General features: G+C 42.5%; 1 protein-coding gene across 1 annotated transcript in view; it reads right to left on the reverse strand.

Moving 5' to 3' along the window:
- Window positions 1-7,820, reverse strand: part of CDS1 (CDP-diacylglycerol synthase 1) — a 60,689-nt gene extending 52,869 nt beyond the window's left edge. Inside the window, exon 1 of the mRNA XM_011232510.3 lies at window positions 7,154-7,820. Within this exon, the coding sequence (XP_011230812.2) occupies window positions 7,154-7,270 (117 nt within the window). The 5' untranslated portion in view covers window positions 7,271-7,820. The remainder of the gene's footprint in view (window positions 1-7,153) is intronic.
- Between the last annotated feature and the right edge of the window lie 10,473 nt (window positions 7,821-18,293).

An 18,293-nucleotide genomic window follows, 5' to 3' on the forward strand; every position in this document is an offset into this window, starting at 1 on the left:
GGCTATTTCTCTTGTCTAAGCAATTGTTAAGAGATTCAAATTGGCATTATATACAAGTGAGTATTTTGCAAACCATAAATTACTTTATTACCTTTATTCCATACACTTAAAGTCCACAGTCCAAGAAATTATTATATATTCTACAATTACTTATTTAAAGATTTTATTTATTTATTTGACAGAGGGAGACAGCCAGTGAGAGAGGGAACACAAGCAGGGGGAGTGGGAGAGGAAGAAGCAGGCTCCCAGCGGAGGAGCCCGATGTGGGGCTCGATCCCAGGACTCCAGGATCACACCCTGGGCTGAAGGCAGACGCTTAAGGACAGAGCCACCCAGGCGCCCCTCTACAATAACTTACTGAGCAACAAACAAATCTTGGCCTCACCCCTTTTCTCAAAGGTACAGAGTCACAAAAAAGATGACATTTAATCAGAACCTCAAATATAATAGGCATCCAACAAGGATTTACTAAATGCAGAGAAGCAAGCCAAGTCTCATGAAACATGTCTGTATACAAATTCTTAAATGACCTATTTTCCTTATACTGACTCAAAACCTGCTTTTTAAAAAAGACATTCCCAACCACAGAGTAAAGAAAGACAAACAGAAAAAAAACTTCATTTTTAGCTGTGCTATCCACGAAGAAACATGTGAAGATGTTTTACAAAAAGGCATATACTTAAACATAAAGGAGAATCATACTTTACATGTACACAGCATAATTTTTCTGTATGAGCTAAATTTCCAGAGTACTACTTTAAATTGTCTCACTTTCCCCCTAGTACATTTAGTATAAACAAAATAGTGTTTGCATCAAAATGTCCATCACAGTACACATCCAAAGCCTGATGCAACTTATGACATTGTATGATAAAATTTCTCAAAATATTAAGAAAATAAACTTTTTAAAGACAAGATCACAAACGTTTAAGTAAAAACTAACATGGGGACACCAGCATATTCTTTAGATGTCCCAAGAATAATTGAAAGACAGAAGAAAGTACCCACCCTCACCTCCAAAAGTTTACTGCCTACGTTATCATGACTTTAAAACGTGACTGTCTACATTAGCATAACTGTTATTATTCCTGGACACTCGATCTGGAGATCACTGTTCACCAAAAGAACTTCTGAAACACACATCAACTCTTTAATAGGAAGCATCAACAAACAAGTTTCTTTCTAAGATTCATTGAACCCTTGTCTTAAAATCATTACATGGCTATTGCCACCAAACCCAAACTGTTATTTGTAATCTTTACTCAGTCCTAAACAAGCCCTTGCACTGAAAGACCTGCTTCAAGCCAAACTTCCAATTCTCACTAAAATCCAACCCTGCCTTTCCCACTCCAAGACTCTGACAAAGCTCTGTTGAGGTGCTGTTCTCCCTCAAAGCAGAAAGCCATAAACTCACCTTTGTCTTATCAATTGGTTGGTTGGTGATATTGGGGGAGCCAGCATTCAAAAAATGTTGTTAAATAAAATGAATATGCTGCAAATGACAAAAGAATCATGGAAAAATTACTTAGGTGGTAATACTAATAACTGATCAACAATTGGGGAGTATCAGTGTTAACAGTATTCTAGATGTCTATATTTAAATATTAGTATTTATTAACGGCCTAGATTTAAATGAAAAAAAAAAAAAAGAAAATGTTTATTACCACTTACAGGTGATACCAAGACAACCCATAGAGAAGTGTGCCAAAATGAAGAATTCACAGAAACACAAGTTCCAAAGCTAAAAGTTTATTTTAAAAAATACTAAAGTCATTTACAAAAGAAACGACACTCATCTGAAATGGGGAAGGACAGAAATTAACTGCCCAGAATGTCACCCTCAACCTCACAAACCAAAATCTGTATTTTGAGCAGCCTCACGTACAAGCGTACCAGGGGCCTTGTCCTACAGCACGCTATTTCACATGTGCTCCCCTTTACTAGCCACAACTTCCCTGTGCACCCCCTTCTCTCCCACTTTTGGTCCAGGAATCAGGTCTTAGCTTGACTTCCAACTGCTCAATCCCTCTCAGTTCATCCAGAGCTTCAATAACCCACTTTGGCCTTCAGTCCATTTCCCCGCCTACCCTCATCTGTGGTCATCTGCTTTGATCTGGCCTTGCTGATTTGTTCATTCTTTTGGCATTCTTGACCTGGCATTCCCAGGCCGAAATCACACCTAGTGCCTTTCTTGTTCTCAGCTACCAAATGGTGGCTATGCCTAACACATACAGTCTCTGTGAGGAACAAGTGAAGTACGATGCTACAGGGGCCAGCCAAGAGCAGGCAGCCCCAAGATGGGCCACTTTGACATGAAGATTATTTTGAATTAAAAGCAGTCAAAACCCAGCAGACTCAGGAAAAGCTCTTTATCTCCCCCTCAGCCACCTAAAAAGAATTTAGATCGAGGACTTGCTGCAGGTAGAGAGCTATCACCATAGGTAACTATATTATACTATGAACAAGGTCTGATACGGAGGAACCTAGCTATGCCTATTTGATCAAAGTCCTCAATGTCCCACTGTTTCTCAGTGGCCCAGCAAACATTTTGTTTATCGAACATTGACTCTTTTTCATGTTTCTGTGAAATTGCATTCCTTCCCTCCCCAGGTCCCTACTCCCTTTCTCCTCATGTACCATATATACCTCATGTTGCCTGTCTTTGGAATTTCCATGTCTATTTTGATTCCCTGTACATACAAAATTAATATTTTCTCCTGTTAATCTGTCTTATATCAATTTCATTCTTACTCCAACTAGGAGGACCTTGAGGGGCAGAGGAAAGTCTTCCTCCCCGATAATGTAAAAACACTCTGTGAACTCTAAATCACTCTACAAGCATCAACTACTATGACCAACACTGCTACTGAGTTAAGAACTATGCTAATTTGATCCATAACAAATTTGTGTTATTTTAGTTCAACTGAATCTTCACTGAGTGATAATTCTATTAGTTGCCTCTTGGTCATTTCACATCACACTCCCTAAAGTAACACTCCAAACAGGTCCCAGTCAGAGATGACTTCTAGCTCAGCTCTGCTGCTTGCTCTAGGCCATTCTGGGCAATAACAACCACTCTCTAGACCAAGTTTATTATTTTTAAATATATATAAAGATTGGGTTGAACTAAATTGTTTCTAAGATCCCTTGAAGCTCTGTGGTTCTCAGACTCTAGTTAAAAAGCAAAAGCATCAAACACTTCGATCTCCCTCTTCTGCTTTTCAAAATGTTTCTACAACCACCCTCCATTCCTTCTTTCCTTTCCTTGGATGCTCTCATCTTCTGTACTCTCCACACCATGTCTGTTTCCTTTTTTCTAAGGTTGTCCATCCTCTTCAGCATCTTTACTCTCGCTTGACTTCTTTCATTCAAATACCTTCTCCTCTCCCTTGAAAAAGGAAATCTTCACTTGAACATCCTCTCTAGCTGCTATCATGTACTCTCCTTCACTGCCCCTTCCAGACAATAACCACCAGCACTTCATTTCTCATATTCTTCAACCTAAAACCTGGCTTCTACTGGGATCTTTTGCCAAACTCAGTGTTCTATGCCTCACCTTTATTCCTAAATACTATTGATGATATCCTCTAAGCAATCCCTCTTCCTTCGCAGAACCTCATTATCTTGGTTCCTTCCCTACATCTACAACTCCCAAGGTTCTGTCTTCAGTTTTCTCCCCTCTCTATTCTAATCAAAAGTTGACATTTCCAGACCTGACCTTTCATCTCAGTTTCCATCACCACCTTGAATCATCTCTCTTATTTTAAAGAATGACAAACCAGGGTGCCTGGGTGGCTCAGTCATGAAGCATCTGCCCTTGGCTCAGGGTGTGATCCCAGAGTCCGGGGATCGAGCCCCACGTCGGGCTCCCTGTCCCGCTGGGAGCCTGCTTCTTCCTCTCCCACTCCCCCTGCTTGTGTTCCCTCTCTCACTGGCTGTCTCTCTGTCAAATAAATAAATAAAATCTTTAAAAAAAAATGACAAACCCTGCCCAGCCCAATTCACTCATGCTCACTTTCAACCTGCAAAACTACCCCCAAATTTTTGCTTCTTCCCCTAAAATCTCCTAAGTTATAGATCAAAGTATGTCTGCCAGCAGGCTTTTCCTGTATTACTCTTACTCTAATCACCCCAGTCTAGGTCCCACAACAATTATCTAAAATATACATTCTCTCTCCACACTTATTTCCCTGCCGCTACCAGACCTACTACCAGCCCTCATCATTTCCTATCTATCAGGCTTGCAACACACTCCTATCTGGCTCCTTTGCAGCAGCTATCTCCCACTTCCAAAACTTTGTCCAGATTGCTGCTAGAGTGATAGGCTAATGTCTCTGTAAAAACACTCCACTGGCTTCCCAGGGTCCATAAAATAAAGCCTAACCTCCTCCACAAGACTTTGAATTTCCCAGCCTCACCTCCCAAACATACACAGTTTATGTTCCAGGATTATCAAACCAATTTCAGTTCCCTGTGCCTAGAATTCTGACTGAAGAAACAGTTCCTCATGCCCTTTGCCTAGAATGCCCTGCCCCCAACTCTTGCACACTGATGAGTCCCCAGAAATCTTTTCATTTCAAGCTCAACCCTCACTTCCTCTTTAAAGCTTTTCCTGTTGTCTCCAATGTAGAGTCCAACTATGCCCTCTATGCTAACAATGAGCCTTGTTCAGACTTCTAATAAATCTAACTCATATGTCTCCTGGGAGGTTGAGGGACTGGTCTTGTCATCATTCAAGTATTACTCCAGCATTTAACAACTGGAAATACGCCCCTGCAGGTAAGACACACTTTTTCACTGGCTGATTCTCTGCAGCACAGAGCCTTCTCCCAGCATGTCTCCGGGTCCTGAACAATGAGAATGTCATGTTAACAGCACTATTATAAAAAGACTACAAAATGGCACAGGAGGGTACTATAACAGCAGACTACAGTGCATCTCCTCCACTTCATTAATTCCCCCAGAGCTCTGCCTTTACTTCTACCTGAACAGAGAAGGGATTTAAAAAGTTTAAATGGACGAAATATTAACCAGCATCTGATGTGCAAACTGATTTTAAAACAGCCCTTGACCTGAAAATATAGGTGCATTCAAATACAACCCTGATAAGAAAGGATAGATAGGGGATAGAGTTCAACGTCTCAGAGCTTGCCCAGTCAAGAGTTCCTTGTGATAAACTCTGGAAGTGCAGCGATATTTTAGCTTGAAAATGCTCATCATTGTCTAAGGAATCTTAACAGACTGGGTTACATATGGCAACATCTTCTCCCAGAAAACAAAATCCAGCTGGGTACAAATTAATGAAAAACCAATAGTGCGGTATTTATAAATAAATAAATATGCAGTGAGGTAACCCAGTCACGGACAACAGTTCTAATGAGTTAAATCAAATCATAGTAGTTTCCATTTTAAATATATTAGGGCGTTAAGAAACTAAATTCATTCAAAAGTTATTTTATGCATGACTTCCTGAACATGTTTTCTCTTATTAAAAGCTTGTTAGCTTCTGCTGGTTAAGGAAGTCAACATGGGGAAGCTGGTATTTCCTTGATTCTAAACTATACCAGTGCTAAAACAAAACAAATCCCAACCTAATTAATTCTATTTTTGGTCTAGTTTCCAAGGCAGTTTTCACAAAGACTATTCTCAGCCCACTGTTTCTAGCTTTGTAACACCAACCTTCAGTAACTGGAAACTGTTATATTTTGTGTAATCCCTTGACACATATGTTCTATCACAGATTCTCATTTTATTCCTCCTCTTATCAAGGGTAGAAAATAAAAGGATCTGTCATCCCACTGATTCTAAAGTTTCATTCCTAAAATCACTGTTAAATGTATTACTTCATGACATCCCGTGATGTTCCTACCAGGGCTTTGAAACTTGAGTTGCATCAAGTCATCAACATCAGGTTGCAGGTGGAGCCCTCCCCAGATCAGAACTGCCAGTGACTGTGTACAAACCAGAAGAAAGGGTATCAGGAAACACCTTCTACTTCCAAAAGGCCATTGACTTGACCTTGGGCAATCCACTTCACTTCTGTAATTCAAACTTCAATACCTGCTTCTTCTAAAAAAGAATGCTTCTAGGAATAGTTGAAGAGCTTTGAGCTTCTAAAATACAATGGAATTGTATAAACAGATTTTATGAAACAATCTATTCTCTGGCCCAATTTCCTAAACCATCTAGTTTAAAAGGTCATAAAAGTGCTCTGTTTTCCCCAAATCCCTAGTTTGACCACTGCATTATGGAATAAACCAAACTTTGACTCTTTCTACCTTTAAATTGAATAGGAGTTAAAAGTCCTCAGGAATTACCACGTCAGGTCAAATAAAATCCACTATATGGGCGCCTGGGTAGCTCAGTCGTTAAGCCTCGGCTTCCAGCTCAGGGCGTGATCCCGGCGTTCTGGGATCGAGCCCCGCATCAGGCTCCACCGCTAGGAGCCTGCTGCTTCTTCTCCCACTCCCCCTGCTTGTATTCCCTCTTTGGCTGGCTGTCTCTCTCTCTCTCTGTCAAATAAATAAATAAATAAAATCTTTAAAAAAAAAAATCCACTATAGACTGAAGAAATGCGCTGTCTTGGACTCAAAAGAAGCTGGAGGATTACAACTGTGTCACGTGCATGATACTCTCAACAACCCCCCACCCCCAAATCTATCATACCGGAAGAGGGCAGAGAAAACGAAAAAGTGCTGATGGGGCAAGCCAAGCTTCCCTCGTCAGGATCCAAAGACATGTTAGAAACGAAGGTGCATATTTTAACTTTAGACCTTCCCAACTTTGCTCCTCTACGAAGAAGAGGTGTTAGGTGGCAGCTCCTAGGGTGCCAGCTCCCGTCCTGATTCTATCCTCGGCCTCAGATGCCAGGGAGGGGAAGCGGAATGGGAAGAAACTGAATTGTAGTCAAGTCGAATCATCAAGCTACGCTGGGCAGCGGTCGTGGTCATCCTGGGAAACGCACCATCTCTGGTGCCCGGGTTCTCAACCCCACTTGAGGAAGGAGGAAAGAATGCCAGGCCGGAGGAAGGCGGAGCGGGCAGCCTTCAGCTTCACCACACAATCCTCGGGCCCCACCCTGGCTCCCAAGTGTCCCGGCCCAAACGAGGACCTAGCCCGGGCGCAGGTGTGCGCCTCTCCCGGCTCCACTTACTTTGTCACTGGTGCTCTCGGTTTCGTGGTCGCCGCCCGCCGCCTCTCCCTCGCGGGGTGGCGGCGCCACCGCTCCCCCGGGGCCGGGGCAACCTCCCCGGTGCCTCAGCTCCAACATCTCCCGCTCCCGCGCGGCCGTGGCGGCCTCCTCCAGCGCCCCGAAACCCGAGCTGCGCGCGGGGTCTCACTGGCTGGCTGCTCTGCCACCCCGCAGCCGCGCACTCGACGTCCGGCAGAGCCGCGGCCACTAACACGTCCCCACCATGGAGGCACAGCCGCCGCGCCGGGTCACCCCCAAAACGGCATCAACGAGCGAGCGCTCGAGGCCGCCTCCAGCGAGCGCCGCGCCGGCGGAAGGGCGAGGAGCGAGCGCCAGGGGCCGGGTCGGCTCGGGGTGCGGCGCAGGCTCGGGGCGCCCGGCCCGAGCAGAGAAGGCGGGGACGCGACGGAGCACGGCCGCCGGTTGCCAGGTGCGCGTCTCCACGCAGAGGCCCAGGTGGGAGGAGAAGAAGGGGGCGGGGAGGGAAGGAGGAAGCGTGACCCGCTTTAGCGCTTCACCCGGCGCCCGCCGCCCCAGCCCCGGCACTCCCCGCCCCGCCTCCGGACTCCAGAGCCGGCTGGTCCCGGCCCCCTACACCTTTCTCTGGGCTCCTGCCTCCCGCAGCCAGGTCACGCGCCGCAGGCCCCGCCCCGGCCCGCCCCTCTGCGCTGCACTGCGGTTCCCACAGCCCCGCCTCCCTCGCGGAGGGGTGACGTCACGAGCCCCCCCACGGCTCCACCCCCGTCTCTGCACGCACACAGGTGGGGGCCTTGAGAAAAGGTGGGAGCGGCGCGGGCTGGACAAAAGGGGAGGAGCGAGAAGGTGGAGGACGGCCGAGCACGGTGCTTAGCAGTGAAGTTGAGAACTTGTAGACTCGTTCCCGAGCAACCGAGAGGGCTGGAAGAACTGCCCGAAGACGCCTGGTAACTATTGACAACGCTACACACTACCCCCTTGAAATGACTCCACGGCCGCATCAGCTTGGTACACCACGGCGTGCCGGAGCTTCACAGGCGTCCAGAAGCAGAAACTTGTCTGGCAGGATGGACTTGTTGACTTCGCGGCGTTCGAGCCCAGTGTCATCACCTTGAAAATAGATGCGGAAACACTGGGTGTCCTGGGATGGACTGGCCAGTTTCAGTCACAAACCCAAGCTCTGTCTCCTAGAAACTCGAGTATTGTATCTAACAAAATTCACTGCCTAGGGTCCAGAGAGAGAACCCAGACCCTAAAATGTCGCGGGGTGCAGTTGCCAACCAGCTAATCTCTAAGCAATCGAGAACCTTGGGCTGCTAAAGTTGGAACAGGAAGGGCACAAGATCCGCATTAATTCCATTTCAAATCCTGTTAGAAGGTGATTAGTTTTCTTGACATGTATCCACCACCTGGCCATTACTGATAGGCTGACTAATGGGGGGAGGGAGTGAGGGGAGACAGGCCATCACACAAACGGAACACCATTCAGGAAGACACCCTTAAGAGAAATAAATCAACAATATAAATTTCTCAAGGTCATTACTAACACGTTGTTCTGAAAATTTAATAACAAGCAAAACCAAAAAGTCAAAGTAGGTTGCATTAAAAACCAGAGCACAGGGACATCATTTTATTTCACCAAAACGAATCTTTAAAGCTCTGAGTTCAGATTGGGTCATCATATTTTCAAAAGGATATAGAGAAATCAGATTCACGGGAAAAGTAACAAAAATGATAAAAGACGTGAAAAAAGCCCTTTGAAGGACTGTCATGGTGTGGTTTTCTTTAAGGAACAGAACACTATGGGGTGAGTAGATTAATCGGTTGTCCTTCATTTCTTTGGAGGACCAGACATGAAGGACTGCCTGCTTGTCAAGAACATAATGTTGAAGAGGCTGCTGAAGGCAGTAGTGAAGTATCCATCTCTGGCTCCTTCACCCAACTTGGCAAGAGGGAACATTAGAAGCGCTCCACTGGTCCATTCTAGCCTTCTGGGAAGTTAAGAAGCCTGAGTTCTAGTGTCACTGATGCAACTCATTGGCTTGAATTAGTCATTAAGCCTCAATGTCCCCAGCTATAATGTGGATACTAGGGAAGATGGCCTCTGTGGTCCCTCCCAGCTCACACAGGATTCTGCAACTGAAGTCTCACTTTTTCAGAGGCCAGTCCTTCCTTTCCCCCATGCCTCAAGAGAGGGGTACCTAGCATAGCAAAGTGCCTGAAAGGTTTCCTCCTTCCTTCTTCCCTAGTCAACCTGATAGCTCCTTTGACTTTCTTCTCCTTTTGCTGCAGGAGGAAAGGAGAGTGAGGCAAGTAGCAGGAGGGAACAACAGAGAATAAAAGTGCATGAAACGAGAAATAGTATTCCCTGACCTAGGAAAAGTGGGACCAATTCAGAGACTGTCAAAATAGACTGTTTTACTATGTTACTTCCTGCTCTTCCTGCTTCTTGGATTTCAGCTGAGATAGTAATTTCTTTGTCTTCTTCATTATAGTTATTGCCACTCGTCAAATGATCACACTGAGCCCAGATGGCAAGAACCATAGTTTATTCCTCTTTACAGGCCAAGCCGTTGCCACAGTGCTGGCCCCCACCCCCATATAGTTAATACAATTGTTGGAGAAGTGAATGAAGAAATGAATGAGCGACAGTTGTATAGCATAACCAAGGAAAGACATATGGTATTTGTGGTTTTGTAAAAGATCTATTTTAGACTCAGATAGGTACTCACTTGTCATTTTCCACTTTATATGAAAAGAGAAAGATTGATTTTAATATGTTTTAAAAGGGGTTCTAGTAATGACTTGCACATTTTACTTAAGATATATTATGATATAGTCAACCACAAATGGCCTTCCTGAGCTCTATGTTCTCAGACTTTCTTGGTGCCTTTTTTCCCCCCATTTTTTTGGACACACAATGTTACATTTGTTTAAGGTATGCTTTTTCATGGTAGCTTTCATTTTTCTTCATTCGAGGAGCTTACTGTGTTCAGTGACACAAAATCTGGCATATAATGGTTTCTAAATCCTCACCTGTTAGTTTTATGAGAGTTTAATCTGCTAAAGGGCGTCTTGTAAACCCCAAGCGCGTGCATGGGCTAATCACATAGGAGACACTTGGTTGGTTTATAGATTTTCTACTTTAGGGATATTGGAATGATTTATAACCCTTAGCAAGGGATTTGCTAGAGGGGAAAGAGAGAGAATACTAACATTATTATTTATATGGTTTTCATTTTAGTTTGATTTTACCCAAAGATGGACAGACCCTGTGTGGAGTGGTAAGTGGATAAAATGGAAAGACCTATTACCACTGTCTTCCCTGAGAATCCTCAGAATGTTCCCAGACTGATGGACGTTCTCCTCTTGTGTGGGAATTTCAGCTGCTTTCCACATCAGAGCCTCCAAGGCGCCTGACTGGACTGTCCCCAGCTTGCCAGGGGAAGAAGAAATCTTCCTCAGCCAAGCAGCATTTCCAGTTGCTTGGACACCCATGTTATAGTTTCCTCACTTGACTGGTCTTTCACTGTTGCCCTCTGTCAGTTTGTAAGTTGGAGGTAGGGATTTCTGACGTAGGCCTACCAGAGAAACATTCTGTGGGAAATTCTTGAAGGACAGTTTATGTTTACGTTCTTATTTTAGATGAAATGACATGGGAAATCAATGGTGTATCAGCAAGTATTCCAGTGACTGAGTATCAGAGGGGCGAGTGTGAAGGTGTAGTTAGAAGCACAAGTTTTACATATGGGCGGCATGGGTTCTAGTCACAGCTCCGCCACCTTCTAGCAGCCACCCAATTTACTATGTGGAACATCACGTGCAGCTGGAGCCACATGCTAACTGACATGACCATTCGAAGTTTAAGGAATAACTCTTCGTGAAACACTTCACAGAGCACATTTACATTCATTATTTGTTCTACTCAACAACCAATGAGGTAGGCAGGACAATTATCATTATTCCCACTTTACAAGGGAAAAAATGCCTAAGGTTCAGTATGTAAACTGCCCGGGTTTGGGATCAAAACGTATGTAGGTTTTTATAATGACTATAAAATAAGTATAAAAATAGGGGCGCCTGGGTGGCGCAGTCGTTAGGCGTCTGCCTTTGGCTCAGGGCGTGATCCTGGCGTTCTGGGATCGAGCCCACATCAGGCTCCTCCGCTGGGAGCCTGCTTCTTCCTCTCCCACTCCCCTGGCTTGTGTTCCCTCTCTCACTGCCTGTCTCTCTCTGTCAAATAAATAAATAAAATCTTTAAAAAAAATAAGTATAAAAATAAGTATAAAATAGTATAAAAACTTCAAAAAGTATAAAATAAGTATAAAAACTTCAAATTCTGCCAGGTCCACTCTGTACTGCAAATAGGTAGCAGCAGAAACAAACAACTTCTAAGAGGGGGCATTGTATTATAACAACTAAGCACAAACCTGGAGCCAACCTGAGTTCAAATCCCAGCTCTGCCCCCTACTGGTCTGTGTCTCAGTCAAGTCAATTAATTCCCTTGTGCCTCAGTGTCCTCGTGTACAAAATGAGAATAAGGGTAATAATACTGTCCTCCTAGAATCCTTACGAAGATGAGATTGGTTAAAATACTTAGAGCTGTACCTGCTCATAGTGAAGGACTACAGGAGTGTTATCTGTGATCACTGTTTATATTATTAAAAGCTGCATTTCTCAAGAACAATGTTCAACTTTTAAACTCACTGAAGCTTCAACTCCCCCAGAATACTTTGAAGTAGACAGGATATGCCAACATGGCTTTGGTGAGGTGGGTAAAAGGTATAAATGGGGTAGGGCAACTTTGCAAATAAGTACAAAGAAAACATCAGCTTATCCAATTAATTAATTTTTGCTTTATACTTCAGTGGTAGTAAGACTAACAAAGCCAGCAGACCCTGTTGTTAACTGGAATCGATTCCTGCCATGTAGCTTGTATTTGGTGTGGTGATTATAGAGTTCCTTCTCTTTCTAGCTTCTCCACTGAATCAGAGTAACTCTCAGCAAATTATATTTTGGTGACTTAATTCTCTTGTAAAATAGGCAGTATATTCCCTCTCAACTTTTTAAGTTATGTATTAAAATAATAGATATATGTGTCCTTTCGATACTGCATGGTTCGACTATTCTGTTAATGTTAAATCTGGCTGGACTTATATCTTTTTTGGAGGTGGTCATTTAGAGAAGTGAAAGAGATTGGTTAACTGCCCTTAGAGGGGCTGAATTATTGATTTATTTCAAATTATATCAGTGAGCTCTGTCAGTAAATTGCTGAAATCCAGAGGTATCAGTCAAGGTTCTTCGTTGTAAGTCTGGCTGATGTAGGCAGACAAGGGATTTACTGAAAGGATAAGAAGTTCATAGAACTGTTTGGAAAGCTGAAGAACCCACGTAGAAAACTGGTACAAACAAAAGGTGCTAAGCTGTAGCCAGGAGTAGAGTCCAAGCCATACCCCAAATCAGCCAACTGAGGTCCCCACTGCTGGACACACTGGGACAGGCCACCATAGCTTGCACCATCTTTGTGGGGGCGGCAGCCACTGGGGACCACAGTTGCCATGGCTGGCTCTTTCTCACTTAGGTTTTTCTTCACAAACTCTGATTTACTTATACTTTAGCAATGGGGATCATTTCCTTATAAAATGCAATAATAATGAACAAAGAAACCAAGAGACAAAAAAAAAAAAAAAAAAAAAAGAAAAAAAAAAAAAAAAAAAAAAAAAAAAAACCAGACTCTAAAATACAGAGAACAAACTGGTGGTTGCCAGAGGGGAGCTGGGTGGGAGGGATGGGTGAAATAGGTGAAGGGGTACAAACTTCCTGTTGTAGAATAAATAAGATATGGAGATGAAAAGTACAGCATAGGGAATATTGTCAATAAGATTGTAATAATGTTGTTTGGTGACAGATGGTAACTACGCTTATTGTGCTGAGCACTGAGTAATGTATGGAATTGTTGAGTCATTATGTTTTATACCCAAAACTAATATAATACTGTATGTTAATTATACTTCAAAAGAAAAAAGAAAGAAAATAATTTGAAAAGATGCAATAATAACCATAAGATCGCTTTGTAAAAAAATCCTTGCTGATCAGAGAAATAAAAGCTATAGTTCATGTCTGTTGGAAGACATAACACATGCCCTATTTCTTCTAAGACTCGCTTTTTATTTACATTTCAACCCCTCTGAAATCATGCAAATCAACTGTGTCTTACAGTTGATGTGGTAAGAAAACATTGTGTCATATTTGAATTGGCCATTTTATTTGTCTTAGCAGTACATGAAATAATGGTGCATTTAAAAAATGATGGTTTAATTGAGTCAAGGAAGTATAGCACTTTAAAGATTGGCTTTCGTTGGTTGGGAAGATCACGTCTGGGATTTTCCAGATGGCCCTAATTACATGTATCTTTTTTCTTTTCAGTAAAGGGTATTTGTTCAATATATAACTATAATATTATTAAGGTTTCAAAAACTTGAAAAACTTTGCCACATTAACATATTCTCATAGCAAAATAAAATAAAATAAAATAAAACAAACAAAAACCAAAAACACCTTTTGCTAGACTAATTTTTATGAAGCCTAATTTTTGGTTTGGAAAATATCATCAGCAAACATGTTTAAAAAGTTATTTCATTAGTGAATCTATTTTATTCCTGCATATGAAAAAAAATCTTTTTTTTGAAAGATTTTTTATTTATTTATTTGAGAGAGAAAGATAATGTGAGCAGTGGGGAGGAGCAGAGGGAGAGGGAGAAGTAGACTCCCTGCTGAGCCAGGAGCCCAGTGCGGGGCTCTCTGGGTGCTTGCTGGGGTGCTTGCTGGGGGGCTCAATCCCAGGACCCTGCAAATGACCTGAGCCGAAGGCAGAGGCTTAACCAACTGAAGCACCCAGGCGTCCCTGAAAAAAAGACTTTTTTTTAAAAAGATTTTTTAATTTATTTATGTGACAGAGAGACAGCCAGCAAGAGAGGGAACACAGCAGGCCAGTGGGAGAGGAAGAAGCAGGCTCCCAGGGGAAGAGCCTGACGGGGGACTCAATCCCAGAACACCGGGATCACTCCCTGAGCCGAAGGCAGATGCCCAACGACTGCGTTACCCAGGCATCCCTGAAAAAAAGACTTTTAATGTTAGATGTATCTCTGGTAATATCTCTTGTCTGTTGCCCCCTTACAATTTGTTCTACTAAAAATATTTTCATCAAATTTTAAGAGATTTTATTTGTTCCCAAATTAATATTAATATCTCAAATTATTGCAAAGAATTGATCTCATCCATCCTCTTAACAACAATAAATGATGTCTTGATCAATGAGTATTTGATGCATTTGTCTGTGTTTAAATGTATGAGAACAGAAAGGGTCTGTAGCCTCCAAGCAGTTGGGAAAACCCTAGAATAGGAAATTGGTGAGAGTATCTGGGTGGGCCAGGAGTGGTTGTTAACCTAAGATATTTAAGAAAGACCTAACACTGCAGTGTATGTTTTTGTTTTTGTCAACAAACTTGGCTTTAGCAACATATCATTCAGACTATAAATACTGTACTGTTGTGTTTAGGGAACAAGTGCCAGAATGACTTAAACCGGGTTTTGCCAAGATATTTCCAGCATTTCTGAGGAGGTAAGCAGTGCAATAAAAAAAATTTGTACAAGGACACTGAACTTTTCATAAGGCAAAACTTTGAATTGCCTTACTTGCAAACCAAATTTAGACAAGCTTGTCATTTGGCAATCTTGTCAAGAGAATGCATAATAGTATCAATTTGCATATATATGGATTTAAGAATTTATTCAGAATTATGGAATCACTGACATATGTTAGAAAAGAGATTGATTAGTGTTTCAAAACATCAAGACAACAGATGATTGTTAACCTGACGGTGTCAGGAAAAATTGACAATGTTTTGGAAGGGACCAAAAAAGATTCTTAGCCGTCCTTGCAGTGGGTGCTGGGCATTGCCTAGCAGGTTCCCTGGGAGTTATCTGATACTGTAGAGGGATGCACCTTTGTTGTCTTTGTCATCTTAGGCTGCTGTAACAAAAATACCACAGACTGGGTGACTCATAGAGAACAGAAATTTATTCCTCACAGTTCTAGAGGCTGGATGTCTAAGATCAGGGTGTCAACTTGGTCGAGTTCTTTCACGGGCCCCCTCTCAGGTTGCAGACTGCTGACTTCTCAGATCCTTACTTGGCAGAGAGCAGAGAGAGGAAACAAACTGTCTAATGATTCTTGTAAGTCACCAGTCCCATTCACGAGCACTCTAGCCTTGGCGGCCTCATCTAATCCTTATTAGCTCCCAAAGGCCTCACGGCCTAAGACCATCACATTGGAGCGTACAGTTTCAACGTATGATTTTGGGAAGGGGACACAAACATTCAGTCTATAGCGATTGTGGTTGATCACTAAGGCTATTTTATGACTCTGCAGAGATGAAAGTTGATTTGTGGAAAACTAATAATCATGGACATGGTTCTTGCTCATGACAACGTAAGTGAATTTTGTCTGATAGAGAATGTTAAGTCATTTTAAGTCAAAATCCCATTTGATTTGAATATCTTTCTGGCTCCCTCATTAATTAATACATTAAATTCTTTGCATGTGTTCATTTAATATTTTTACGAGATTCATGATTCATGATTTTTAGAAATTATACTTCAGCAGCAATAATAATGCATATCTGTTTTCATTCCATAGATACTCATCTGTTTATGTAACAAATACACAAGTACACTGTACTAGGCACTTTATGGAATTCAGAGATAAGAACCAACTGAAATCCTTTTTTTTTTATTATGTTATGTTAGTCAGCATATGGCACATCATTAGTTTCTGATGTACTGTTCGATGATTCATTATTTGCATGTAACACCCAGTGCTCATTACAACATGTGCCCTCCTAATATGTGGATTTGTTTTTTATTATTTATGTACACATATCCAATTACAAATGATACATGAATACATACTCAAAGTTAAAAAGTTAAACAATTTGTATTACCCTGAGTATATAGTAACATAAAGTCTTCTTTCCTTCTTCCTAAAAATATACTACTTTACCTAGAAATAACCACTGTTTAACTGTTTGCTGGGCCTCCTTGCAGATACACACACACATAGAAATATATACATTATATACATATACACGCACACACACTATATATACATTATGTGTTATATGCATATATATATGCTATATAATATTCTGTAACATACTTTTTAACTTAATAATATGCCAGCTATCAGGATGGGAATGAAATTGAAAATGGGCATTGGAAACCACTGGGTTGAAGAATTAACTTCATCCCATTACGTCTCCACCTCATCCTTGTGCATAGAATGCTTGGCAAATATCAAAGACTTTTTTCCTAAAGATAATGAACCAGTGCAATGGGGGGGGGGTGGATTCTCTCCAGTGCCTGCATCTCATCCAGTTCTCAAAGCAAAGCAAATTCCCTTAGTTGACCAACTCCTCCCACAGGCAGTAACAAGCCTGATGTTTCCAGCTTGTTCTTTAATATGAAGGGGGGAAAAGCCACCAGACATTTAAAGAAAGCATGCTACAATATGAAAATATAGCTATCTAAGCAGTAACAATTACCCCTGGCAAAGGTAATTTAAAAACTAGAAGAGAATTTTGAAATAAGAACAGAGCGCTGTTTTACTGACACAAACTCTTAGGGTTCCTGGACCCAATTCCAATGGCAGGGGAACCCCCCTCCTTTGCCCAACACCAAGCAGTTCTCAGACACCCATAGGATGTCAGAGAATTCAACCCAATTCTGACACAATCTACCCAGTAGCACCAATTTCCTCAGGTTAAGGGCTCAGTCCAACAAGACTGCCCCGAACGCTTCACTTCAGACACCAGTTTCCAGCCCCAGGCTGTTACCTGTGCTTCTGACCAGCCTGCTACAGATTGGGGGTTCCAGTGATCTCCTCCTTGGGTTTCAGATGCCAGTTGCAAGTCCAGGTTATTACCTTGTACTTCTGACCAATTGGCTATAAATCAGAAGTTCCCAGGACCTCCTCTTCTGGTTCTTTCGATTTGCTAAAATGGCTCACAGAATTCAGGGAAACATGGTTTACTAAAGGGTATGGTAAAGGGTACCAATCAAGAGCCAGATAAAGAGATACATAGAGGGAGGTATGGTCGAAGGGCTCAGCACTTCCATGCCCTCTTCAGGCATGCCACTCTCCCTGCATGTCCGCCTGTTCACCATCCAAGAAGCTCACCGAACCCAGTCCTTTTAGGTTTCTATGGAGGCTTCACGAGATAGTCAAGATTGACTAAGTCATTGGCCACTGGCTGATTCTACCTCCAGCTCCTCTCCCCTCCCTGCACACAGGGGGTGAGGCTGAAAGGTCCAACCTTCTAATCACATGGTTGGTCCTCCTGGCAAGTAGCCTCCACCCTTCGGTGGAATCCAAAATCACCTTCATTAGTAACAAGACATCCATGTCACCTTTATGGCTTCAGCAATATGGATAAAGACCAAATATATCTGAGAAATATGTGCATTTCTCAGAAAATATTATACCACAGCTTTTGTAAAAAGGGAAAAAAAGAATAAGAAAGAGTTCTCAGAAATGGAAAATATGATTATGAAAAAAAAATTCAATAGTAGATAAATAAAACCAATAAGTTATATATCTCTAGAAAGAGATCCCAGCATCTGCTGTCTGAAAGGCAGAGGCCTAGGGATGCCAGGTGGTACAGTTCCAGTTCAAACTTAAAATCCTGAGAATCAGGGGAGCCAATGGTGTAAGTCTCAATCTAAGTCCAAAAGCCCAAGGCCAGGAAGTGAAGGTGTAAATTCCCATTCAAGTCTGAAGGCCCAAGAACCGAGGGTACCAATGTCCAAGAGCAGGAGAAGATGGATATCCCAGTTCAAGCAAGAGAACAAATTCAACTTCTGCCACCTTTTTGTTCTGTCAGCCCTCAAAAGATTAGATGATGCCTGTCCATTGGTAAGTGCGGCTTTTACTCTGTAAATTCAAACGCTGATCTCTTCTGGGAGCACCCTTACAGACACACCTAGAAGTAATGTTTTCCCAGCTATCTGGGCATCCCTTCAGCCAGTCGAGTTGACACATATAGCTAGCCATCACAGTGGCACCGCC

This window comes from Ailuropoda melanoleuca, chromosome 11, assembly GCF_002007445.2.
Source record: "Ailuropoda melanoleuca isolate Jingjing chromosome 11, ASM200744v2, whole genome shotgun sequence".
NCBI classification, from domain to species: Eukaryota; Metazoa; Chordata; class Mammalia; order Carnivora; family Ursidae; genus Ailuropoda; species Ailuropoda melanoleuca.